At 42.8% G+C, this 26708-nt stretch overlaps 1 protein-coding gene across 1 annotated transcript in view; it reads right to left on the reverse strand.

Annotated features, from left to right (window-relative positions):
- LOC135873816 (ATP-dependent translocase ABCB1-like) overlaps positions 1-26103 on the reverse strand; it is a 76297-nt gene extending 50194 nt beyond the window's left edge. The window contains exons 1-7 of the mRNA XM_065398430.1: positions 26080-26103; positions 24681-24740; positions 3812-3965; positions 2595-2610; positions 2208-2399; positions 952-1123; positions 107-231 (exon numbers count right to left, since the gene is read on the reverse strand). Of these exons, the coding sequence (XP_065254502.1) occupies positions 107-231; positions 952-1123; positions 2208-2399; positions 2595-2610; positions 3812-3965; positions 24681-24740; positions 26080-26103 (743 nt within the window). The remainder of the gene's footprint in view (positions 1-106; positions 232-951; positions 1124-2207; positions 2400-2594; positions 2611-3811; positions 3966-24680; positions 24741-26079) is intronic.
- Between the last annotated feature and the right edge of the window lie 605 nt (positions 26104-26708).

The raw sequence follows: 26708 nt of genomic DNA on the forward strand, positions 1-26708 counted from the left end.
TCAGCTGTCTGGGGAATAAACTGATGGATCATCTTTGATTTTTTTAAAATAACCACATCACTTTCCCAAATATTATGTACAATCAATATTGGTTAAAAAAACTCACTTTGCTAATGCCTTCATCTGTCCATTGAAAGCAACCACTGTTCTGATAGCAGTCAAAATTTCTTCCGCCACAGCTCCTGCTCTAGCATAAGCAGTCAGCTCTTTTGTAGTGAACGATGCCAGGAACTGGAAAATTCAGAGGGTGCGGGGAGGGGAAAGTATTTTATTGCAATCTATTTAAGTGGTGTAAATTATGTACAGATACAAAGGATGATCAAGCACTTAGGGAAGAGCCTAGAATTTAGGAGACCTGGGTTCAAGTCCCCACTCCAACAGTTTCCCTGGGCAACTTTGGGTAAGTAACTTCTTTCCTTGTTTCACTTCTTCATGTGTAACATGGGAATCCCCTATCTTGCATGGTGTTGTGAGGCTAAATACAATGAAGATTGTGGGGCACTCAGAAACTATAGTAATGGAGGCCATGTAAATAACTTAGCTATCTTAATTATAGGTCACAATCCTGTTTCTTCCTCCACCATTTTCAGTGCTTGGGTGGGGGAAAGAAAACAAAATACAACCTATAAATGGAAACACTTTATCAATTTTTCTGTGCATTACAAGCAATATCTACTAATGTGGGCACAGTTGATGAATGCTGATCATCCTCTTCCCATGTGGTGAGTGGTGGTGACTGGAAGCAGTCCAGGCCTCCATGGCATGCCAATGCCTGCCTGCTGATGCTCAGTGTAGACAGAGCTCTGCAAATTTTGGGGCAGGAGCCAGTGGAGTAGGAGAAGGGCTGCTCTCCATGCTCTCCAAACTTTGGGGTCATGTTGCTTTGGGGTTCACTCCCTCTCACTCTGTTTTTAGAAGTAGAATTCTTATTTGTTTTCCCCTAGCACTTACGATTGATCCAACTGCTGCTGCTGCAGCAAGGAGAGGGATAACTGACAAAATCACCAAAGTCAGTTTCCACCCGTAGACGAATCCTATAACAATCCCTGTCAGAAACATGGCAAAGAATTGTACAAATATACAGAACTTGTCTCCGATGCCTTCATGGATGGTGTTAATGTCACTGTTAATTAAAAAAAGAGATTTGTTAACTTTGATGAATGCCTCCTCCTCACAAATTTTTCTGTTTTGCTGGAGAAAAGCTTGTCAGAAGTTTAACTGTTCAAATCATTGGGCAGTAGGAATTTTGGACATGGGTACTGAACAGCTCTTTGTGGGGCTAGGAACTAGCAGATCACAACTCATTTTCTGTGATGTAACCTCTAGATAGACTTCTGCCATTGCTACCCCTGCTCATTCACACGTGACCCAATTCATTTATGCAATATCCAAAAGGAATAATCCATACAAAAACAAAAATTCACTCCCAAAACCTTTACAGTACTTTTTCCTCCAAGTTCCCCTATGTATTCCATCTTCTTCAATTTTGTTATTAGATTTTAAGATCTTTGAGGCCAGGAATATCTCCATTTTGCATCCTATACAGTGATAAGCACAGTGTTAGTAAATTATTATTTGGAAAACCATTGTGTGTCACACTAATTTTCTCTTGCTAGTTACATATGTGGGAGCTAGGATTGGTGAAATTCAAGCCTCTCTCATTCCCTTCAGGATTCACATCTTCCAAAAACTGGGCATATCCCTCCCTGCAAAAATAAAATCTGGAGAAACTCTTCATACCCTGATCATACCTTCCTCTGAATCCCTGCACAAGGAACCTGATCCAAAGATTCCTAATGATTTTAATTGGTTTTGGATCAGGTTCAAAATGATAACACAGTGCCTGTAATTATGAGTGCAGTTTCATTTCATCCAATGTCAGGGTTTTCAGTGTTTGTAAACTAGCTGGAGACAGCAGAGCTGTTCATCTACAGTAGTTTGCAAAATAGCTCATAGACACTACAAAGCCAATGTCAGAGGAGTAAGATATTGCATTTCACAGCATAGACCCTCGCAGTGGAATGTCACTGAAACTCTGAAAATGAAGTGCAAAATGATAACGAATTCCTCCCTCAGACAGCAGTAATATGTTGAGTCTTAGTTAAAAAGGTTTCCTGGACATTCCCTGTAGCTAATTCTATCAAGGTAAACATCAGACTTCTCTTTGGCTCATGTTCCCGGTGCATAGATAAATAGAGCCTTCTCACTCCGTCAGTCGGGTGTTCAACGTTGCAATCTGGCTGGTATCAAACCAAGCCATCTCCTGGTGAAGTATTGAAAAAAAAAACTTTTGTTGGATTCTTGCTGTCTGTCTTGCAGCTGAGGTCAAAAATGTCCAGACTTGGATCGTGCTCAATATCACTACAGCAAAGCCAATACCCGCATAGTAGTAGGCAAACCTGTGGTAAAACAGTAAAAGTCCATAAGGTCAATTGCATCTTGCAAGATAAGTTGGACACATCAGGTCACGTTCAACCCTGCTGAAGTCAATGGGATGTAATTGAGGGCCAAATTTGGCTTACAGTCTAATGGACAAAAAAAATATAGAAACTACACTGTGCTATTCTTATGAAAATAATTGCAGAGGTTCTTACCTGGTCATTTCAGCTTCTATATCCAAACCTGGAATTGCTGGACAAGTAGAGCTTCTATTCATCACAACTGAAAGATTAATTGTAAGAAAGAAAAATATTCAATTTTATTAGAACAGGCATAAAACAAATCATGGCGGTTTTAGGCCATAATCTTATGGGTGTTTTGTAGGACACTACACTCCCTGCAACAGCTCTGTAGCTTTATAACTTTCATGGTGGCCATCATCCTTCCAGTGGAGGATCAAACAGGGCAAACTTCTGAGTCAGCTCAGAGGGTTACTGTAGAGTGATGTCACGGATTTAGCTCACTACGTCAAAGGGCACTGGTCAGATCATAGCTTCATCTGATCTGACCGTCTGATTCCAACAGTGGCCAATATCTGATTTTTCAGAAGTTGATAACTCCCCCTTCTACCTCACACAAGGCAAAATTCATCCATACAGACACCACAAGTCTGACTTTTATGCACCACTTAGGTTCCACCCAAGCCTCAAAACTGGGCCCAAGTTGGGTCCAAGTGGTGGCTCAGCCTTTTGCTGGCTGTCTGCAAAAAGGTAAATTTCACTAATAATGCACCTAACCAAAGGTGCAAAACTGTTCAGACCAGGGAGAAATGGGAGACCCCTTCCAGGTGTCAGCACATATATTTTAGGGTAAGTTATGATTGCCCTTATCAGAAGCTTAGCTCTTATAAAGGCAAAGTAGTATTAATGGTCCTATTTTGTTGTTTTAAAAATCCAATCACAGAACTTGATTTGGTGACCTCCTGGGACAGTGCATTCCATGGATTAACTATACGCTATAGAAAGTAGTAAATTGTTTTACAGTTACCAAATGTACTGCTCTGTAATTTATCAAGTGTCTATATTGCTACTGTACTATACAGCAAGGTAAAAAGGAAGGACTGCTCAGAATTTGGGGGAGGGATAGCTCAGTGGTTAAACCCAGGGTGGTAAATTCACTCCTTGAGGGGACAAGGATCTGGGGCAAAATCAGTACTTGGTCCTGCTAGTGAAGGCAGGGGCTGGACTCGATAACCTTTCAGGGTCCCTTCCAGTTCTATGAGATAGGTATATCTCCATATATTATATTATTTAATTCACTATGCTCTTCATGGCTTTTAACACCACAGCAGCACTCCATCCTGAACCTCTGCCAATCCAGTAAATAAGAGACTCTAACAAATATTTTCAGAAGTTGAACAAACTTTGTTTACCTGAAGACATATTTACTGCTTGGCCAGTCGTCACAAATCTGTTTGTCATCTCTCCAAAGACAACGATTAAAAGTGGCAGCCCTGTTCCATTTGCAACAGCTGCAATCAAACCTATTATCATCAAAATGATATCCAGCCAATCGGCATACCCAAACTACACGAATAGAAAGAAAAAGGTATTAATTGAAGGTTGACAAATTCACATAATTGTGACAATATCCTCCTAAGACACATAGAATAGGATTTGTTTTTACATAGCACCATTCATGATTTGGGTATCCCAAAACACATTATGAAGCAATGAATTAGAGAATGTGAAGGCAAACACAACATTTCGGATGCACTTTGAAAAAGCTTACACACAGTTTTAGGCCAGTTTTTATTGAGGGAGTTAGGACATGTTGGCAGAATGGCAGGATGAATCCCCTAATCTGCAGAAAAAAGAATCTATCTTACATTTTTCACAAAGTGATAACATCACCTGTGCAACTCACTGCCTCTGTGTGTGCATTCTACTACATCACACATTTACTCAGTGCATTTAAAATGTAAACAAGAACAGGTAGTTGACAAACATTTGGCTGCTGCCTACCAATAGAAACGGGTATGTAGCAGTTATCACATTTAAGAAAAACACAGCACTTGTTTCCCTGGATAATTCATGAGACATTATGCACGAATGGTAAAATTATCTCCAGTTGAGAGAGCCAGGGCAAGGCCCTACCTACCGCACATGCTTCACTTCAGTCCTTAACATGGGTGAATTTCACTCCGTCATGGTGCTAGTGCTGAAACATCGTCAAGCACTGGCAGTTAGCTGTGGGGGGAACTTTGCACAACAGGCCATATTTTTAAAGCGGGAAGCCTGAGATCAACACACAAAAATGGCTGTGCCCAATACTAAGTTTTGCACAGACCTCTTTCCTCTCTTTTGAAATGCAGTATTGTGGTTGCACATTAGTCTGTCACCATAACGTACAACAGGCAAAGAAAAGGAACAATGAGAAATATAAATCAAACCAATAAACTATGCACTAACCAATTTCAAAATGCCAACCATCTTTTCCTTTGACTTCTCATTTTTCTTTCTAAAGAGATTAATGCAAAATTAATCCAGGCCCTTTCTTGAAAGGCAGGGCAAGAAATTTAACAGAGTATTAAGATCAAGGAACCCCTACTTTTTCTTGTTCTGTAACTGGTCATTTTGCTCAGGTTTTTCATCATGTTGGAAAGTAGGATTGCCATAGCCATTCCTTGCAGATTCTGAGGAGGGGAAAGTAGGTTTTGCTTTCACAAATAGTAAGGTCTTTTAAGTCAGCTTCTTATGAAGCACATTAAATCCCTTTCTGAATTATCTGAGCACCAAAAGAGTTGATTTTTTTAAAGCAGGAAAACTACATTTTTCTCATACTCTTGAAACAGCTCAATCACTTTCAATTTTTTCCTCCCCAAAAATCACATCCAAGCTGAGAACAAACAAACTAATTTTAAGGGAAGTCATTAAAGACTAACTCGGGCCTCAGTCTTGCAAAAACTGAGGGTATGCCTAAGTGTATGTCTACACTAGAAGTGCTACAGTGGCACAGCTGCAGCTATGCTCTCTGCAGCATATACACTAACTGCAATGATGGAAGGGATTAGTGAATCCACCTGCTAGGTTGATGGAAGAGTTCTTCTGTCAACCTAATGGTGTCTACACTGGGGCTTAGGTCGGCTTATCTATGTCTCACAAGGGCATGAATTTTTCACACCTTTGAGAAATGTAGCTAGGTGGACCTAACTTTTAGGTGTAGACCAGGCCTTTGTCTTTGCAAGATTGGGGCCTTAGAGTGGAACAGGCATCTTATTATTTGTTGGTATTTCAGTAGTACCTACAGGCCTCAACCCTACTGTGCTTTTAGAACACCTTTGTAGAGTCTTACAGGACACTATTATGTTTGTTTTGATTATATAACAAATCAAATGCAGTTAACTGGCTCCTGACTCACATAGTGGAGTATTTGCACGCTTAGGCCCCATTGCTGATGCATGTAAATAACTTTAGGCATATGAGAGGCCACATTGAAATTCAATGGGACTACTCGTGTGCATAAATGCTCGCAGGATGGGAGCCTTAGTTATTGTTAAGCTAGAGTGCCACACCAGGGTCACTTAAGTTGGTAGAAAGGCTACACAGAGCTACGCCCAGCCAGTGCTGTGATTAAGTTACAAGAGAATACATGTATTCAGTGATAACTACGAATATTTTCTGAATGCTGTTTCCTCCACATAGATCCCCAAGAAGGGTCCATACACGCTGGGTAAAGACACCACAGAAGAAAGCTTAATAGCCAAAGTAGCATGATTTGTGGAGGACGATGAGAGGGCTGATCAGTTTTTCCATAGAAATCCCTCATGGCTACCAGACAAGATTCAAAATGTGGCTTAGTTTCGTGGCAATGGAGTACATCCTTCCAACAACTAGCCTAACATTCAAAAGAAGAAACAACTAACTGAAAAACTTACTAGGATCAAGTGGTTCCTTTTCTGTGTAATTTATGAAATCATCCTTCATTGTGTTATTCTGTTGTATGGTTATTAGACTTGCAGAAGTAAATCACTTTGGGTAAAATCTGCATACACAAGGAAACAGCACAACCTTTCAGAGACAATAGCCATTCAAAGAGTTCACATTAAGCTATGTTTATGTTTCTTTATTAATTATTTGTTTCCTTTCAACAACTTTTCCTAGAGAAGAAAAAATATTTATCATTACATACTACTTTTACATCAGGGTAGATTACTTTTCTAAAGAACTATGTTCTTTTTTAAAAATTAGGACAACAATGTGGCCTGCTTCCTGGGGGTACCCAGGGCTGTGGCCACCTGCCCTTAGCATGAGAAAGACTTGTCTGTGCCTGATGGGGGTCAGCTCCCCAACTCTAGTGGCCACAGGCAACACAAACACTCCCCTCTAGGCCTAGGCAGGCCCTGCTGTCTCTTTACAGGTTAGCGATAGGCACATTGCAACCCCTGAGCTCTCCGAGCATCTCCCTGGAGTGTGAAGCCCCTGCTCCACTGCAAACTCACAGTATTTACAGATTTGCTCTTTGGAAAGGAACAGTACACCCCAGCTTACCAGTTCCAGATCAGATCACCTCTTTGCTTAACACACGACACTTAGATACGTTTATAGTGAAAACGAGCAAAAGTTTATTTAACAAAGTAGAGATGTAACTCCCCTTTCAGTGCTGGCTTAGTACCTGAATGAAGTGCAAACAGGAGAGGGATACCTCACAGCTTTTGGACAGTTCCAAAGTTTCGGTCACCCTGGGCTCATTTCACTGTGCTGCTGGTAGGTGCCTGCCTCCCCCTCCTGGTATGCTAAAGGATCAAGCTACTTGGTGGTGCTTCCAGTGAGACAAGGGATAACCACACTAATGCTGTGGCTACAGCACTTGAACTCACAAATAATTCAAACTCACACAAGCAAACACATTAAAAACAATAACTATAAACTTTATGTAAGGACTTGACCAAAGAGAAATAGACAATCAGTGAAAATATTAAATGATTAAAATTATTTGAGATCAATAATGCTTTGTAATTACTAAAGGCTCTGCCGAGAGGCATGCTAGGTCATGTGATCACACACTCTTTCAATGTTCCTAAACAAAAGTGTCTCTTCCCACACCCACTCCAAGTTCTGTCTGTTCCCCATGTCTCAGTTGGTGCATGTGGAGACATGTTGCAGGCCTGTAAGGAGATGCTGATAGAAACACACTTTATTATACTGGGAATTGGCAGTGCAGGTCTTGATGATCCAGGTAGATGAAAATCCTTCCGCAGATGCAATGTGCCTTCATGATGCAAAATTACAACCCAACTGCCCATATAACTCTAAGGGCTTGGCTACACTTGCGAGTTAGAGCGCATTAAAGCAGCCACCGGTGCGCTAGCTCACTACCTGTCCACACTGGCAAGGCACGTAGAGCGCTCCTGGTACTCCACCTCGGCGAGTGGAATAACATTTGATGCGCCCCCGCTGGAGCACTGCGGCACCAGTGTGAACGGGGTGTTGCATTACTATGCTCTGATCGGCCTCCGGGAATTTTCCATAATCCCCTTAAGTCAAGTGGCCACTCTTGTCATTGTTTTGGAATCACTGCAGGAATGCGGATATGCCCTTTCAAAGCTCCGTTTCTGACAGCCGGCATGCTTATCTGCTCCGAGACAAAGCAACCATTACTGTGGAATGCTGCGTGCGAGAGAGAGGGGGAGGAAAGGGGGTCTGCTGCTCTCTGAACTTACAAGACAGCATGCTGACATGCTCTCAGCCCCCCAAAAACCCACTGTCTCTTCCCCCACATACATACAACACACTCCCTGTCACACTCCACTCCCCCCCCCCAATTTGAAAAGCACGTTGCAGTCACTTGCATGCTGGGATAGCTGCCCATAATGGACTGCTCCCAATGCTGCTGCAAATGCCGCAAATGTGGCCACGCCAATGTGCTTGAAGCTGTCAGTGTGGACAGAATGCAGCGCTTTCCCTACTGTGGTCTCCGAAGGCTGGTTTAACTCAAAGCGCTCTACATTTGCAAGTGTAGCCATGACCTAATACAGGATACCCCTCAGGTTCCATTTCTGGCTGAGTGGTCAGGAGGCTGATTCAGGCAAGCAGGTCCTGCCTAGGGATCACTGGAAATGGACTAACCACCCACTCCCTTCTGACACAGTGCTGACAGTCGTTAAAGCTTGGAACCCATGGGTTCTAAAATCCCGGATCTGGTGTGAGCTGGCTGCAGGGCAGGCAGGCTGGAAGCAGTGAATGGCAGGAGAGACAGGCTATCTCCTAAGGTTGCTGGCAGGTGGCGACAGGAGGATTGTCCCCTCCTGGGGCTTTTCTGCAGGCTGGAGTTACAAGTTAGGCCAGTTGCTGGGCCTGGAAGTGCTGTGCTGGCAGACTGCAGGCAGCCCTGCTCTCCCCTCTGCTTCCCAACTGGTCTCTCCCACATGGTGGGAAAAGCTGAGCTATTCATAGACTTCCTCCTGCTTTCCCAGGGCTCCCAGGGTGATTTAAAGGGCCAGAAGCTCCCGGCTGCCCACCGCTACCGCCCTGGGCCCTTTAAATCAACGCCCGAGCCCCGCTGTCGGAGCCCTGGGGTAGCGGCAGTGGGGCTCTGGCAGTGATTTAAAGGGCCAGGGGCTGCCGGCCGCAGCGGAGCCCCGGGCCCTTTAAATCACCGACGGAGCCCCGGGGGATCCCAGCTGCTGCCGCTACACCAGGGCTCGAGGCTCTGGCGGAGATTTAAAGGGCCCGGGGCTCTGTTGCAGTAGCGGTGGCAGCGGCGGCGGATGTAGTGTATTAAAGTGCTCTCCATAGTAGTGTGCTACTTACGGTGTACTGAGCATGCTCAGTACATCTGCTGAAGCCACTGCCCTTCACCCTGCCCTTATTAGCCGTAAGATTCTGCGGTTTGCTTTTGACAGGTTAAAAAGTGGCAAAGGGTCTTTGGAGGAGGGGGGTGGCCAGGGTGTGAGAAGGGGGTGGAAATTTACTGGTCGGGGGGTCAAGCAGCTGGATGCAGCATTAGGAAAGGGGCTAAAGGGAAAATCAGGGCTGGGGGGAGGATCAGGAGTTAAGCTCGGGGTGAGGTGCTGGCAGAGGGTGACAGAGGGCAAAACCCGGCACAGGCAGGGGCACAGGGGTAACAGTTACCCCAGTGGCATTGAGACACCCGTGTGTGCAAAAATGGTCGGGGAAAATGGGCTTTTTTTATTTCCTCTCTCACAGACAGCACCTCTCAGCATCGGCTTCCCAGGGCTGGGTTCTTAAAGGCACAGGCATCCCAATGCCTAGTCAATGCAACTCCTCTTTGTCTGATCTAACCTACTGAGGCTATGTCTACACTACAAAGTTCAAAGCGCTGCTGCGGGTGCCAGTGCTCCCGGTAATCTGCCTCGATGAGGGGATTAGCTCCGAGCACTGGGAACCGAGCCTGTCCACACTAGCGCTTTAAAGCACTCAAACTTGCTGTGATGGGGGGGTGTGTGATTTTTCACACCCCTGAGCCAGCAAGTTAGAGCACTTTAACTTGCCAGTGTAGTATCAGATTGCATAGAGCAGTGTTTCCCAAACTTGGGACGCCGCTTGTGAAGGGAAAGCCCCTGGAGCAAACCGCAGCCAGTGAGAGCCACGATCGGCCGAACCTGCGGATGGGGCAGGTAAACAAACCGGCTCGGCCCGCCAGGGGTTTTCCCTACACAAGTGGCGTCCCAAGTTTGGTAAACACTGGTATAGAGTCTCCTAGCAGTTGTCTTATCTGTTGCTGGGATTCCCTGAATTCCCTGAATTTTTAAATGTAATTTTTTCTTCTCATTTTAGAGCTGACTGAATTTCTGGTCTAGTGTCAAAAGTTTGTGTTGAGTCAATCCACCAGTGGGGATTGCATTTTTGCAACTGTTATTTTGCCTCTCAGTCTAGCCCTTAGTGTTTTTCCGCATGCCACTGTGTACAACTTGATTCTCAAATATTCAATAAAGGCAGTATATTATCTCCTATAACGTCTTTCTCCCTGGAAAAAAATCTATTGTAATTACTGCCATCGTGGGTCACACCAATAGTCCGCCTAATCTAGTATCCTGTCTTGTGACAGTGGCCAATGCCAGGTGCTAATTTGGGAATGATCAGACGAGGCAATGACTCAGTGAACCATCCCATTGTCCACTCCCAGCATGAGTTATACACCCACGAGTCAAGAAATTTTAATAAATAAATGATTTTTTTTATGTGCTTCTTTGTTCTTGAGCCTGTAGGGTGCAGTAAGGCCAGTTCCAATGCCTTGAACCTAAACACCTGAATGAATCTTAGTCTACCCTCATACAGTTCCTGTTACCTCTCCCAAACATTTAATATACCTAAGGCCATATCTACACTTTAAATGTGGGTTAACTCAACTTATGTCAGCATAGAGTCACTACGTCACTTGTGTGCATGCCTCCTGGACTCCTTGTCTCAGCAGTCAGGGTACTCACCAGAAGCACTTGTATAGAGTCAGAGTGAGGTGCACCATGAATAGATATCCCACTGTATTTTGGGAAGCTTTGTTTTGGCAGTGTATGCTGGGTACCAAACACGTCAGACAGGGGTGGTTGTGGCCATGGGATCCAACTTCTTATAATGCATTGTTAACCATCCACTAATTTTATATGTATCCCGTACATAAATGTATACATAATGTTTACACCTTTTTTTCTAAATCCACTAAGCTGCCTGGCCCTCCTCACTGTCTGCCATCTCACACAGAATCATGGAACTTGCATGGCTCTGCACTATTGTCATGAGCGTTTGCACCCAAAGGTGCATGCTCCTTTACTGTTTGCAGATCAGCAAACATAAATGTGGGGTGTGACATTATACTCTACATTCTTTATGAAAATATGCTTATGATATGGATATGACAGAGCTAATATATACTTTATGCAAGATGGCTGATGTGGGATATCATTGCAAAACTGAAGACCTATTGACAGTGTTTATCCAACCTGTATGCATGTAACATTTGTATCTGAGGATAGAAATATTTACCATGTCTCTGTATTTCAAATGTGTCTCTGTATTTCAAATGAAGTAAAAATCTTAAGTGAATCAGCATGTTCCATAGAATCTTTATGGATAGTAATTTCATGCTCTAAGAAGAATATAACGTGAGGGATCTATTATAAACCACCTGACCAGGACAGTGATAGTGACGATGAAATGCTGAGGGAGATTAGAGAGGCGATCAAAATTAAGAACTCAATAATAATGGGGGATTTCAATTATTCCCATATTGACTGGGAACACGTCACCTCAGGACGAAATGCAGAAACAACATTTCTCGATACTTTAAAGGACTGCTTCTTGGAGCAGGTGGTACAGGAACACACAAGGGGAGAGGCAATTCTCGATTTAGTCCTGAGTGGAGCGCAGGATATGGTCCAAGATGTAACTATAACAGGACCGCGTGGAAATAGTGACCATAATATAATAACTTTTAACATTCCTGTGGTGGGAAGAACACAGCAACAGCCCACCACTGTGGCATTTAATTTCAGAAAGGGGAACTATGCAAAAATGAGGGGGTTAGTTAAACAGAAATTAAAAGGTACAGTGACTAGAGTGAAATCCCTGCAAGCTGCATGGACACTTTTCAAAAGACACCATAACAGAGGCCCAACTGAAATGTATACCCCAAATTAAAAAACACGGTAAAAGAACTAAAAAAGAGCCACCGTGGCTTAACAACCATGTAAAAGAAGCAGTGAGAGATAAAAAAGCAACTTTTAAAAAGTGGAAGTCAATTCTAGTGAGGTAAATAGAAAGGAGCATAAACACTGCCAAATTAAGTGTAAAAATGTAATAAGAAAAGCCAAAAAGGAGTTTGAAGAACAGCTAGCCAAAAACTCAAAAGGTAATAACAAAATGTCTTAAGTACATCAGAAGCAGGAAGACTGCTAAACAACCAATGGGGCCCCTGGACGATTGAGATACAAAAGGAGCACTTAAAGATGATAAAGTAATGGCGGAGAAACTAAATGTATTCTTTGCTTCAGTCTTCACAGCTGAGGATGTTAGGGAGATTCCCAAACCTGAGCCAGCTTTTGTAGGTGACAAATCTGAGGAATTGTCACAGACTGAGGTGTCACTAGAGGTGGTTTTGGAATTAATTGATAAACTTAACAATAACAAGTCACTGGGACCAGATGGCATTGACCCAAGAGTTCTGAAAGAACTCAAATGTGAAATTGCAGAACTACTAACTATGGTTTGTAACCTGTCCTTTAAATCAGCTTCTGTACCCAATGACTGGAAGATAGCTAATGTAACGCCAATATTTAAAAAGAGGTGATCCTGGCAATTACAGACCGGTAAGTCTAACATCAGTACCGGGCAAATTAGTTGACACAATCGTAAAGAATAAAATTGTCAGACACATAGAAGAACATAAATTGTTGGGAAAAAGTCAACATGGTTTCTGTAAAGGAAAATTGTGTCTTACTAATCTATTAGAGTTCTTTGAAGTGGTCAACAAACATGTGGACAAGGGGGAACCAGTGGACATAGTGTACTTAGATTTCCAGAAAGCCTTTGAGAAGGTCCCTCACCAAAGGCTCTTACGTAAATTAAGTTGTCATGGGATAAGAGGGAAGATCCTTTCAAGGACTGAGAACTGGTTAAAAGACAGGGAACAAAGGGTAGGGATAAATGGTAAATTTTCAGAATGGAGAGGGATAACTAGTGGTGTTCCCCAAGGGTCAGTCCTAGGACCAATCCTATTAAATTTATTCATAAATGATCTGGAGAAAGGGGTAAACAGTGAGGTGGCAAAGTTTGCAGATGATACTAAACTGCTCAAGATAGTTAAGACCAAAGGAAACTGTGAAGAACTTCAAAAAGATCTCACAAAACTAAGTGATTGGGCAACGAAATGGCAAATGAAATTTAATGTGGAAAAAGTAAAGTAATGCACATTGGGAAAAATAATCCCAACTATACATACAATATGATGGGGGCCAATTTAGCTACAACTAATCAGGAAAAAGATCTTGGAGCCATCGTCTCTGAAGACGGCCATGCGTGTGCAGCGGCAGTCAAAAAAGCAAACAGGATGTTAGGAATCATTAAAAAGGGGATAAAGAATAAGACGGAGAATATCTTATTGACCTTGTATAAATCCATGGTACGCCACATCTTGAATATTGTGTACAGATGTGGTCTCCTCATCACAAAAAAGATATACTGGCATTAGAAAAGGTTCAGAGAAGGGCAACTAAAATAATTAGGGGTTTGGAATGGATCCCATATGAGGAGAGATTAAAGAGGATAGGACTTTTCAGCTTGGAAAAGAGGAGACTAAGGGGGAGTATGATAGAGGTATATAAAATCATGAGTGATGTGGAGAAAGTGAATAAGGAAAAGTTATTTACTTGTTCCCATAATATAAGAACGAGGGGCCACCAAATGAAATTAATGGGCAGCAGGTTTAAAACAAATAAAAGGAAGTTCTTCTTCACACAGTGCACAGTCAACTTGTGGAACTCCTTGCCTGAGGAGGTTGTGAAGGCTAGGACTATAACAGGGTTTAAAAGAGAACTGGATAAATTCATGGAGGTTAAGTCCATTAATGGCTATTAGCCAGGATGGATAAGGAATGGTGTCCCTAGCCTCTGTTTGTCAGAGGGTGGTGATGGACGTCACGAGAGATATCACTTGATCATTACCTGTTAGGTTCACTCCCTCTGGGGCACCTGGCATTGACCACTGTCGGTAGACAGATTACTGGGCTGGATGGACCTTTGGTCTGACCCAGTATGGCCATTCTTATGTTCTTATGCTCTGTTAGATGAGGCCAGACAATGTTAGTGGCTTATTGAAGGAATGCACAAACACATAAAGATTACCCCAGGAACTGTGTGCAATAGGAACCTCTGAATGATAGTGCTATACAAAGGCCATCAGATGTAGCTAACTGCTAGGCCTGGTCTACACTAACCCCCAAATTCGAACTAAGGTACGCAACTTCAGCTACGTGAATAACGTAGCTGAAGTCTGAAGTCGACATACCTTAGTTCGAACTTACCGCAGTTCAGACGCGGTCCACACGCGGCAGGCAGGCTCCCCGTTGACTCCGCGGTACTTCTCTCGCCGAGCTGGAGTACCGCAGTCGACGACGAGCGCTTCCGGGATCGATTTATCGCGTCCAGACCAGACGCGATAAATCGAACCCGGAACTTCGATTGCCAGCCGTCGAACTACCGCGGTAGTGTAGACCTGGCCCTACAGACAGCAGTCTCACATACCTACGGTGTGAGAAACTGCTATCTGTAGGAATTAGCTTCATCAGATTGCAGTGTTACAGGTCTCCCAGGACCTTCTCATAAACAAACGATGGAAATGCAACCTAGATGGAGCTAAAATAAGATGGGTGCAAAACTAGTTGGAAAACAGTTCCGACAGTAGTTATCAGTGATTCACAGGCTGAAAGGGCTGAGTCAGGCTGAAAGGGCATAACAAATGGGTCTCTCTAAGGATCAGTTCTGGATAAGTTTCTATTCAAAATCTGAATCAGTGATTGAGATAATGGCATAGAGAGTACAATTATTAAGTTTGTGAATGATAACAAGCTGCACACATACTAAATGGGAAATGACTTCCTAGGAAGGACGACTGCAGAAAGAGGTCTGGGGGTCACAGTGGACCACAAGCTGGATATCAGTACTGTGGAAAGGGATCTATTCCAAAAACCAGAACATCACTCTGGGATATCCACTCTACTCTGCGCTGATTAGGTCTCAACTGTAGTAAAAATTGGAGAGAGTCCAGAGAAGGGGGAAAAAAATAAGGTCTAGAAAACCTGACCTATGAGGGAAGTAGCATCTTTTTACAAAAGCTGTTTCTTACAATCTATAAGTATAAATAACTGCTACAGATAGCACATTTCTACACTTAGCAATTTCACATATACTACAGTGCAAGAAACTGCTACCTGTAGGCATCTGCTACATCGGGTAGCAGTTTACTACAATAGCAGTTTCTTATAACCCATTACCTATCGGTAACTGCTACCAGTAACACAGTCCTACCCAGAGCAGTTTCATACACTACACCTGTCTGGTCCCGGACAGGATCGGACCCGGTTACTTTCACCTCCGCCCCCCGCAGTGGCCACGATCCCTTTGCTTTCAGTCCCAGCGGCCAGGGCTCCCTTGGTGCGTGTCACTCCGAGCTGCCATTGGCCATGGAGCGCGCAGCCCCCAGAGACGCGGCCCCGATCCTGCCGGGGAAGGTGCCCCGCTGCCCGAGTGCGGCGGCCGGGGAGCGCCGCTGAGCCCCCGTGGGAGGAGAGCGAGTAGCGCGGAGGGGCTGGGCGAGGGGTTTGCTCGGACACGCCGCTGGCGCCAGAGCGGCTGGTGCTTCCCCATCGCTCAGCCCTGGGCCGACCCCAGGCGGCCTCCTGCCCGGGGCGGGGGGGTGTGACTGTGGAGGCAGCTAGGTAAAGCCTGTCTCGGGGGATGGGAGAGATTCCTCAGCAGGAGACTGTCCCCGTCCCAGCGGTTCTGAGCCTCACCTGCCCGCTGCTCCCTGCGCTGCTCCCAGAGCGGGTGTGACTGCGGAGTGCCCACACCTGCCTTCACTCCCTAACCAAGGGAGACTCCCCGGGGTGGTGTGTCCCAGACGCTGCTCTTCCTAAGCCTCAGTGCCCGCTTTACCCTGCCCCTTATAAACAGCAGGCTGCTTCCCGCCGCCCAGTTTTCAGCTACCTTGTTTCCCTTCCTCCATGTACCGAAGGATCAGGTTTCAAGGTAATGCTCTGGGGCCCCCTTTCCACATCTCCTATCAGTGATTCCTTCCCCACAGTTACCCCCCGACCAAAAGAAGAAAACCATTTCTGGTGAAGACATGCCGCTGTGTGGACCAGAAATGGGTAAAAGGACTAAAGCCTCCAATTGTGGTTCTTTCCTGCTTAAATGAGATTAAATGTCTCCTAAAAAGTTCAGAGAGTTGATTCAGAAAAACACCCCAAAGCTCAGATTCTTCACCACACTTGTAGGGACGTCTATCAGTTACTAAGGGAAAACTTATGCAGACCTTACAGTACCCTGTGGCTCCCCACCCCTTTCCACTGTGCAAAAACAAAATCCCATAATTATCTTCCCCTCCATCTGGGTGCTGATATCATCCTCATCATGCTGGAATCTGAGCGCCCAAGGTTTTTGGAAAGTCAGGGAAACCAGTGGTAGTTTTGCCTGATTAAGGTGTTCAGGCATGGGCACTTGGTGATGATTCCTCTTTTCATTCCCCCCCACAAGGTTCAGGGTAAAATGATACAATTCCCTTTGAAAGAAAAGGCAACATTTCCCATCGCTTTCTTCACCCCCCCCCCCACCATTACCTTTTACTTTCCAGCTAGACTTCAATGTTGCTCAAAACCCTACACCTCAAGTCTGTTTATTTCTAGGGCCCCACGCTCTCATTACCATTACATTATTTTTTTATGCTAGGTATTGTACAAAACACATTGTGACAGGGACTGACTCTTCCTAAGAGTTTATTAACTCCTTGGCTTCCATAGCTCAGATGTCTGTGTCTGTAGATTAGCCGGGGGGAAAGGTGAGAAGCACAAATACATGATTGTCCCAAGCCCCAAACTGTGTTAATCCCAATGGAGTCAATGGAATTTTTGTCATTTCAGTGGGAACAGGAACAACTCCTGCATCCGCACTAGGAGCGTTTTGCCGGTGTAGTATAGTGGGATAGCTTTACTGGCAAAGACTTTTCAAGAGTAGACCTGGCCATTGGTTTAGCTGTGCTCATGGTTCAACTCAGATACCATAGCAATGAATGCCATATAAGAATATAAGCAGAATTAAATAGGAAGGTCTTGACCAAAAGTTTGAAGCTGCTAAGCACCCACGACTCTTATTTGAAATCTCGAGGAGTTGTTGGGTGCTTGGCACATCAGAAAATCAGGCCATTTTACTATTACAGTAGAACCTTGATTTTATGACCACCAATCTGACGAACAACCAGTTACAGGATCATTTCCTCCTCCTCCCCCCCACCCCCCGACTGGGGGGAGGAAGTAGAAAATCACAGCATGAATGTGATCTGATGAAGAGCAAGTTGACATCCCTTCACATTTTGAGGCCTTCAGTGTGTTGGAAAATGTTTTGCTGTGGTTTGAAGAACAAGAAGAAAGTGATGCAGTGCACCATGCTGCAACTCACACTGTACCTACTGTCAGTTCGAGATATTCAATTTTGTGACCTTTTCAATGTTATGAACTCCTCAGTCCCCAATTAGTTTGTAAAACAGAGGTTCTGCTCTTTTTGTGTGTAGACGCCCCAGCCAAGACTGGAGCCACATTGTGCTAAGCATTGTAAATACACGTTATTCAGCATTATCATAATGCTTCCCCCCCCCCCCCCAAATAAAATGTTGTCAGGGTTGACACAGTCCCACAGAAAGTTTAGATTTTGATGAAATGGCATTTTATGATGGGAAAATGTTCTATCTGAACATTTTTGACCAGCTGTTATGTTAATAAGCAACTTTAAAAAGTAAAAACCAGGGAAGCAAAGGGAAAGTGAGAGGAGGAGAAAGGGAAGAGTTGGCAAATAATTCCTGCAGTAACCCAGTGAGATATAAGGGCCCCACTACTTATCACTTGGTAGAAGACCAGGGAAAGTCAAAGCAAATTGCATTATTTTTTTAAACCTCCTTTATAAGTAAAAGATGACCACAATTACTTAAAAGTTGAACAGAACTGATAGTAGTGGACTGAAATAAATGCGATGGTAACTAGAACGGACATAAGCTTATAAATAAAGCTTCAGTATTTAACTGTTGTGGAAGAAACAAACTTTATTTTTAGGTTGGAAGCAATAAAATTAGAGACAGCTTTATTTAGGACATGCAATTGTAAGGGAAGAACGTAGCTGACAGAGAGCATTTTTGTTTTAGTTTTTTTAAAGTACAAGCAATATTACACAAGCATTTATATAGTTTAGTGGCATGTATTAATTAAACACATTTGTAGTTCATTTATGTTATATTTTGCTTATTTTTGTATTTTGTATTTTTGTTTTTAAATATAGCTATTTTAAGGCTGGGTTACATTGATTATTTTGCTGTTTTTATTTTCTTTTGACGTGAGCTTTGCTTTTATAGGTTCTGCGATATTAGGCTAAGACTTAGCTTAATAGTTGCTTTGATTTTGATACTTAAATGGCAACTTAACCCCCCCCCTTTTTTTTTTGCTTTTACACTCCCCCTTTTGTGCTTTTTTTAGCATAACTAACATTTTTAAATTTTTAAATTGCATTAAGCTTTGTATTTTTGTTTTTAGCTTAGGAGGATTAGAATTAGCCTTATAAGTTTTAACTGGATATAACAATAATGCATGATTAGTATGAACATGAAAGGCATTTTTGTTATTACATTTATTACAACAACAACAACTTATTTGTAGACTAAATAAAAGCAATACACCCATTAATGTTTTTATTGTAATAATATGCTGGGGTTGTTTTACTGCCTTAGTTATATAGCACATTACATTATAATTAGTACATAAAGTAAACACTTTATAGGCTGTATGAAAAGCATGTTTTTTAATTTAATATATATTTTGAAGCACATGGATTTGACCCTGCAAGTTAGAAATTTTTTGAACCTTTGGTAGGAGTAAGCGCAAATTTTGAAATTGGTTAGATATTAAAGTGGTTCAATTAAAAGAATTTGATACCTAAGGTTTGATTGTTGGACTTGTTTGCAAGCCAATAAATAATGTGATTTTTTGCAGTTATGGTGACATTTTTTAGATATTATGGTGAATTATTTAATTTTACATGCATTTTTTTTATGGGCTTGGCAGGATTTGGTATGTGGGAGCCTACACCTCTCCTATCGGCCCATATGCTTGTAAGGAAGGAGCACTGCGAGTACTTGCACATTTATTTAGAAAATTTTTAAGTATATTTTTATGGCCACAAATTAGATGGCATTTTTGAAGCACTAGTCAGGGCAGTGGGCCACGCTTGATGCTTGAGATTATTTTGAATGGCCATTAGTTGGTCATTTAGGAAATTTTGAATTTTTGAACAGATTTTATTGCAATTTTTTTTTTGCCTTAGTGATTTTTAATATTATTTTTGTTAACAGCTTTTGGGTTATTAAACTAAGGGCAGAAATAACATGTAATTTACCAACTGTAGCTTGCACTTGGGTTCGCTGTCCTTTAGTAATAAGACCAGTGGCTTTTTTTAGTTGCTTTAATTTTTTACTATGTTGTTGGCCCTTAAGAATATTTCAAATTGCTGCTGCACTATTTGCACCATGTTATAAATATTTAGCTAAGCCTTTTTTTTTTTTTTTTTTTTTTTTTTTTTAAGAGGAGACCTGGGCTTTTAGCTGTGCTAGCCAAATAGCAGCCCCTTTGAGTGATTTAGATACATGAAAGTGATTTGAAAGCTGGATAGGGGCAGGGTAAATTTTACAGTTTTGAATGTGGCATTAATTATTGTTATTTGATATTTTAGTATATTTTTGGGGGGATAGCATTATATTATATTTATCGTTTAAATATTTTTAGGTACTTTTGAGAGGCATTAACATTAATAGCATAGGAAGGAGTATTTTGTAATATGGTACAGGTTAAATTATTAGTTACTGGGATAATTTTAGTACATGTACAATTTTTAGTAGCAGAACATACTCTTTGAGTATGAGTTTGATTATTTATTTATTGGGTAACCAAAACAATAAGGACTTTTTTTAAATATACTATACACTTTTTGTTTGGCCATTCTATTAACCCCATTATAAAACTTTAATTTTAAATTTTTGAAGCTTATTTGTAGTGATGTTATATATTTTTATTTGTTTTGATTAGTTTTTTTTCTATTTAATTGTTTGCTTATATGGGATATTTTGAACTTTAAAAATAATTTTTGTAAACAATATTTAAATAAATTACCAAAGTGTGAAGGCTTTGGCCATTGGGTTTTATTAGATATATGGCATTGTTTGTATTTGGATGTATTACAGGGGTAATAGTGTAATGGAGGAGATGGCGGGAGTAGTGGCAACAAGGTGCCTTTGGTATTTGTTATTTAAAATTTAATTAGGGAGGGCAATACATGCTGAAGATACTTATTTAAAAACACAGGGCGCAGCCTGTAGAATAAACCCCAAAATTTAATTAATACCACATTCCTAAGCATGGGTTTTACAAGGTTTTTTCTTGCCAGTGTATAATTTTTTGTTTTTTTTATTAGGGTTAATTAATAATATTTTTTGTAGTTAGGAATTTTTGGACTTTGGCAATTTTAGCGGAGTGAGGTTTTTTTTTTTTTTTAAGCAATTGTGGCTTAGCATTGTAAAGGGGAGAGGTCACCAGCACATTGCCCTGTAGTGCTTTGGTTTTTGTAGCAAATACTGAATTCAGGTTAGCTTTGTCAGTGGACAAGGGAGAGGTTACTAGCACATTACCTTGTTTTTCTCTTTTGCTGTTTAGGAGGAAAAGAAATACTAGAAGGAGAGACAGGCTGATTAATAGTAGGAGTGGAATTATTTTGAGGCGGAGGTTTTTTTTTTGCAGTGAGAAACATGGGTCCAGGCAGTTAGTTTTTGGCATTTTACAGCGGTGTTGGTAGTTAGCAGGACTTGGTAAGGGGCTTTTTAGCGTGGAGCCAAAGCAGTTTTTTGTTGGTGGACCTTTACATAGATCCAATTTTTTGGTTTTAAGGAGTGGCAGGGCTGCTAGGGTTTTTGGGTAGCGCTTTTTTTATTTCTGAGAAAAGAAACCTAACACATTTTATTAATGCTTGGCAGTGTTTTGCAGATTTTACAGCTGCTTGGGCATATTTAAGTCCCCCCCTTTTTTTTTGTTAGCCATTTTTTAGCGGTGAGCAGCATCTTTGAATAGGGCCAGCATTTTATTTGTGGACTAAGCTTGCTAGCTATGGTTTTTTTGTTTTGTTTTTTTGTTTGTTTGGTTTTGGGGGGGAAGCTTTTTGTTTGTTTGTTTGTTTGGGGGGGGGTTGGCTTGTTTTAATTTATAGGAAATTTTTACTACGCTGCATCGGGTTTTTTTCTCTCCCTTTTTTTTTTTTTAACCTGAGGGCATCATCACAACCCCTTAGTCCGGACTGAACACACTTGTGTGCTTTTTTGAGGGCGTTACCACAACCCCTCAACTCAATAGGTCTGACCTAAGCCACACATTGGCTTACCCTGGGCAGGGCCGGCTCCAGGCACCAGCTTCTCAAGCAGGTGCTTGGGGCGGCCGCTCCGGAGAGGGGCGGCACGTCCAGGTATTCGGCGGCAATTTGGCGGACGGTCCCTCATTCCGCCTGGGAGCAAAGGACCTCCCGCCGAATTGCCGCCGCAGATCGCGATTGCGATCGCGGCTTTTTTGTTTTGTTTTGTTTTTGTTTTGGCTGCTTGGGGCGGCCAAAACCCTGGAGCCGGCCCTGACCCTGGGGCAACAACACATTTCCCAGTCCCGCACATGCATATTACTGACCTTACATGGGGCAACCAATTCCCCAACACTGTTCTGCGTCTGATCTTGTTGCATAAGGAAAAGTTCGCATGGCGTGAGCCGAAAGGGACAGACGGCCCCACGGTCAGTCCTCCTCCGACACCCCAGCAGAGATTTCAAAAGGTCTCTTGACGCCTGGAGTTCGAAGGAGAACGGTCCGTAGTAGTGGTCACTGCCTCAGCCAGGCGTAGCCATCCGAGTCACAAGGCACCAAATATTGTGGAAGAAACAAACTTTACTTTTAGGTTGGAAGCAATAAAATTAGAGATAGCTTTATTTAGGACATGCAATTGCAAGGGAAGAACACAGCTGACAGAGAGCATCTTTGCCTTAGTTTTTTTAAAGTACAAGCAATATTACACAAGCATTTATACATTTTAGTGGCATGCATTCATTTAAAACATTTGCAGTTTGTTTATGTTATGTTTTGCTTTTTTTAATTTTTGTTTTTAATTATTGCTATTTTAAGGCTGAGTCACACTGATGATTTTGCTGTTTTTATTTGCTTTTGATGTGAGCCCTGCTTTTACAGGCTCCGCAATATTAGGCTAAGACTTAGCTTAACAGATGCTTTGTTTTTGATACTTAAATGGCAACTTAACCCTTTTTTTTTTGCTTTTACACTGTCATGATTCACAACACTATAGTTTACAATCGTGTCTCTGTAGTATTTTGGGCCATTACTGTAGAATACTGTAGACTGTTTTGTTTATGATTTAAGGAAGGTGTGCGCTTTGGAAGGAAGAATGCCATTTCCTTTTTTAGGTGTTCTATTTTATCAAACCACTCAATTAATTTTAAAAATCATCTTTGGTTAGAAATAGACAATCTTCAGGCCCAAATGTCAGACTTTGAGGCCAGAAGCGACAACCGGATCATCTAGTCTGACCTGCTGTATATCACAGGCCACCAACACCCAGGCATCAAACCCAACAACTGAAATTAGACCAAAGTATTAAATCCCTCAGGAGATTAAACTGTCACAGGCAGAGAATAGGAGGCGCGGAGGTGCACCAGGCATGGCAAGGAATTGAGTTAATAAGATATACCCTGATGATTCTAACACAAGAACTGCACCACATGCTGAAGAGGAAGGCAACCCCCTCCCGCCCCCAGCTCACTGCCAATCTGACCTGGGGAAGATGCCTTCCCAACTCCACATATGGTGGTCAGTTAGACCCTGAGCATGTGAGCAAGAGCCAGCTGGCTAAGCACATCAGAAAATTCTCAGTAACACCTGAGAGCAGGGCCCACCTCATCCAGTGTCCCATCTCCAGCCATGGCCATCTCTGATGCTTTAGAGGAAGGAGATAAACACCAGAATACAATGGGGGGCAGGAGGGGGGAATCCCTGCAGGTGACCAGCTGAAGCCCTTAAGCATGATATTTTAGGAACATAAAACATGAACCAGAAGGGACGCTCAGGGCTGTGAAGTCAGCTCCCCTAACCAACCACATCATACAATCCCACTCATAAATTTGTCCAGCTCTCTCTTAAAATTAAGTTGCTTGTGCCAGCAACTCCTATTGTGAGGCTGTTCCAGAATTTCACTGTATTTGATTGCCCTTCCAAGAGGCAGCTGCTAATGGGAAGGGCCTAATCACTACAGTGCAGCATCAGTCAAGTTGAGTTAACTAGCATCAGCCCTAACTGGTTAGACTGGAGAGTGGTATCTGCTTAAAGGAAATACTGGTTACAGCTGGACTATACCCTCTATAGCATTCATAAAAAACAAGCTACACTTTGTTTTCCTGAAGTGATTGAGCTGAAAATACCCCAATGTGTGGCAACTTTCACATTAATATATCTGCATGTGGCAATGGTAAAATAATAGATACCGTTTTCGGCTTACCACCCCCACCCCTGATATAGTAGGCAAATACCAGGAAGATAGAATTCCTTTCTTGGGTGCCTCTCCCAGCAGTACCCAGACCTGGTTGGTGTTGGACAACTGTTACAGAGTTAAGAGTTTGGTGGCTAAATCCTTCCTTCAGTTACAACCATGCAACCCGGGTGGGGTTAGAATTGTGTAACTGAGGACAGAATTTAGCCCATTGTACCAATTCTAGTTGATAGTGTAAGCTACTACATTTTAAATGGAGACATAATTAAGACTCCATCACCACCACAACCAACAAAAATTCCTTCTGCTCCAATATTTGTTAAAAATCAGGAGCTGGGGTGGAAACTGAGGGCACAACACTCTGCAGTTTCCTAGGTCACCTCCACAATCCCAGCATTCCCCACTGTCACACGCACCTTCCCTAGTTCTAGGGCATTATTGTGAAACATAAAACACAACATTTATTATGACATTTGTAGTCTGGAGGTAGCACCTCAAGGCCCCAACACAGCCAATTCTTATTAACTAAACTAAAATTTATTAAAAAACTAAAGAGAGAGTATGGTTAAAAGATCAATATACATACAGGCATGAATTCAGTTCATTGAGGTGCAGATTCATAGCAGAGATGGTGAGATTTGTAGTTGCAAAGAGTTCTTTCAGAAATAGTATCAGAGGGGTAGCCGTGTTAGTCTGAATCTGTAAAAAGCAACAGAGGGTCCTGTGGCACCTTTAAGACTAACAGAAGTATTGGGAGCATAAGCTTTCGTGGGTAAGAACCTCACTTCTTCAGATGCAAGTCTTGCATCTGAAGAAGTGAGGTTCTTACCCACGAAAGCTTATGCTCCCAATACTTCTGTTAGTCTTAAAGGTGCCACAGGACCCTCTGTTGCTTCTTTCAGAAATAGTTCATAGGTTATAGTCCGATGTCCAAATATCATATTCAGGGTGTACCAGCATAACTGGGATCTCGGTCTTGCGACTCAAAATTCTCCCGATGAAGTCCAAGTAGATCTGAAATGACAGAATCAAGATCCAAATATCTTTTATACAATTTCATATCTTTTGACAAGTTGGAGTTCCTCAGGGAACAAAAGGTAATTAGGATGACTTTGAAGGAGGTCCATCACTGGTACTTAGCTATACGAATTAACATAAGGCCATTTGCTTGTTCCTCCTCCATTCACAGTACATTTCAAAGAGAGATGAATACCAAGATATCCCATGTTTACAATTCATTTAAATGATAGGATGTTCTTTTGACCTCTGAATTATCAGAATACAGCATAGACAGGGACTGTTGGTTACATTGTCAACCCTACTCATACATATGTATACACACAAAAACACAAACATTATCTCCCCACATGTCTTTTGAGGGTTATTTATTTTGCAGGATATTTAACCACTTCTAGCCGTGCGTCACAGCACCTATATCCCCACCCCAGAGAAAAAAGTGTTCCAATTTTTCACACTTGTTATCTGGTTACACTAGCTTCAAGTCCCTTTCATCCAGGGGGATCCCAGTATAAAATCCAAGCGTGTTTAAGATGTCCTTATGTGCATCATGAATCTCACAATCATGTCACTGAATCAAATTGCTGCCTTGCCAAAAGTGGCAAGAATGGAATGGATTTCTATTTTCTGTGAGAATGTCCACGGGCACTGACTTTCAGTCAATGTCTAATATTTAATCTAGATGGGGAATGGCAGAATAAGAGGCTAAAAATAATAGTACTTGGCATTTACAGAACACCTTTCATCAGAGGCTCTCATACTGTTCAAATACAGGAGTGGTAAATTTAACTCAAACATACCTAAGAAACCCAAAGGAAATGTAAAAATAAGTTCACTATCTTGGTAATCCTTATGGGTACTTACTGGCTGTGTTATTCTCTTTGGAAGACAAATGCCTGGGAGGTCGCCTGGCATGGGGAATCTGCGGGGCAACGGGAGATGAGAGCATGTGTCTGTGATCAGGGCCGAACGACAAACAAAGTTACAGAGCCCAGCCCCTGGTGAGGGCGGGGCAGCAAAGAGTCTCTGGCTCAGGCCTGCACTCAGGCTGTGCAGCAAAACAGTCGAGCCTCCTAACTGTAGCGGAGGGCCAACAAGCGCAGGCTTCTTGCCTAAGAGAGGGGGAGATTGCCACCCACGGATTGGGGTGGCAGGGGGGGACGCAGGCCCATCCACTCCCCTGCGTCCCAGCAGGGCCCTAGCAGTGCCAGAACGGTCTGCCAATGGGTCAGCGGGGATCCTGAGCGCACCACACTGACTCACTTGCTGACAGTGTTGCAGCCAGACAGGGGTCGGCTACCTCTGGGCCACTTATTAACTCTCCCTCAGGGCGTACCTGGCTCTGTAGAGGGTCGTCCATGTTGTCGGGGAAGAGGGCCTCTGTCAGGGCTTGCAGCTCCTCCGTGTTTGGGTCTCTAAATGGCCCTGGCCACTCCTCAGATTCCTCAGGGTCTGTGGCAGCCTCCCAGCTCGGGAGCTTGCAGGAAGCCTCTGGTGCCTCCAGCACCTGGGCCCCAATTGAGTTTTCCAGCCCGACTTTTGTACTTCCTGTCCCGCCCACTGACTTCCGGCTGGAGGGTTGAGCGTGGCGTGGCTCTGCCCACCAGGGTTCAGTGAGGGGCCCCTCCCCCTCCGGGTCTGTGGGCGGCCAATCCGCCTCACTACAGTCGGTCAGTTGAAAGTGATATGTTTTTGTTTTAGGATATAAATGATGCAAGACTTCCACTTCAGAAAATTCTTTGTAAATTTAATAACAGCTGTATTTGCACTGCTAAGGACCTCCTGCAGAGACTGAATAATTTTTGAAAAATTAAGAACCTCAGCAAATAGGAATAGATCTTCAAATTTTGAACAGTGCTTCAGAAGAACTGCAAAATTAAAGCCGGAATTTATCTAGTTCCTTGGAATTAGTAGCAAGCAATACTCCTGCTTCTGAAGAAATGAGATCATCTGAAAGCCAATGGA

The sequence above is a fragment of the Emys orbicularis genome, chromosome 2 (genome assembly GCF_028017835.1).
Source record: "Emys orbicularis isolate rEmyOrb1 chromosome 2, rEmyOrb1.hap1, whole genome shotgun sequence".
In the NCBI taxonomy this organism is placed as follows: Eukaryota; Metazoa; Chordata; order Testudines; family Emydidae; genus Emys; species Emys orbicularis.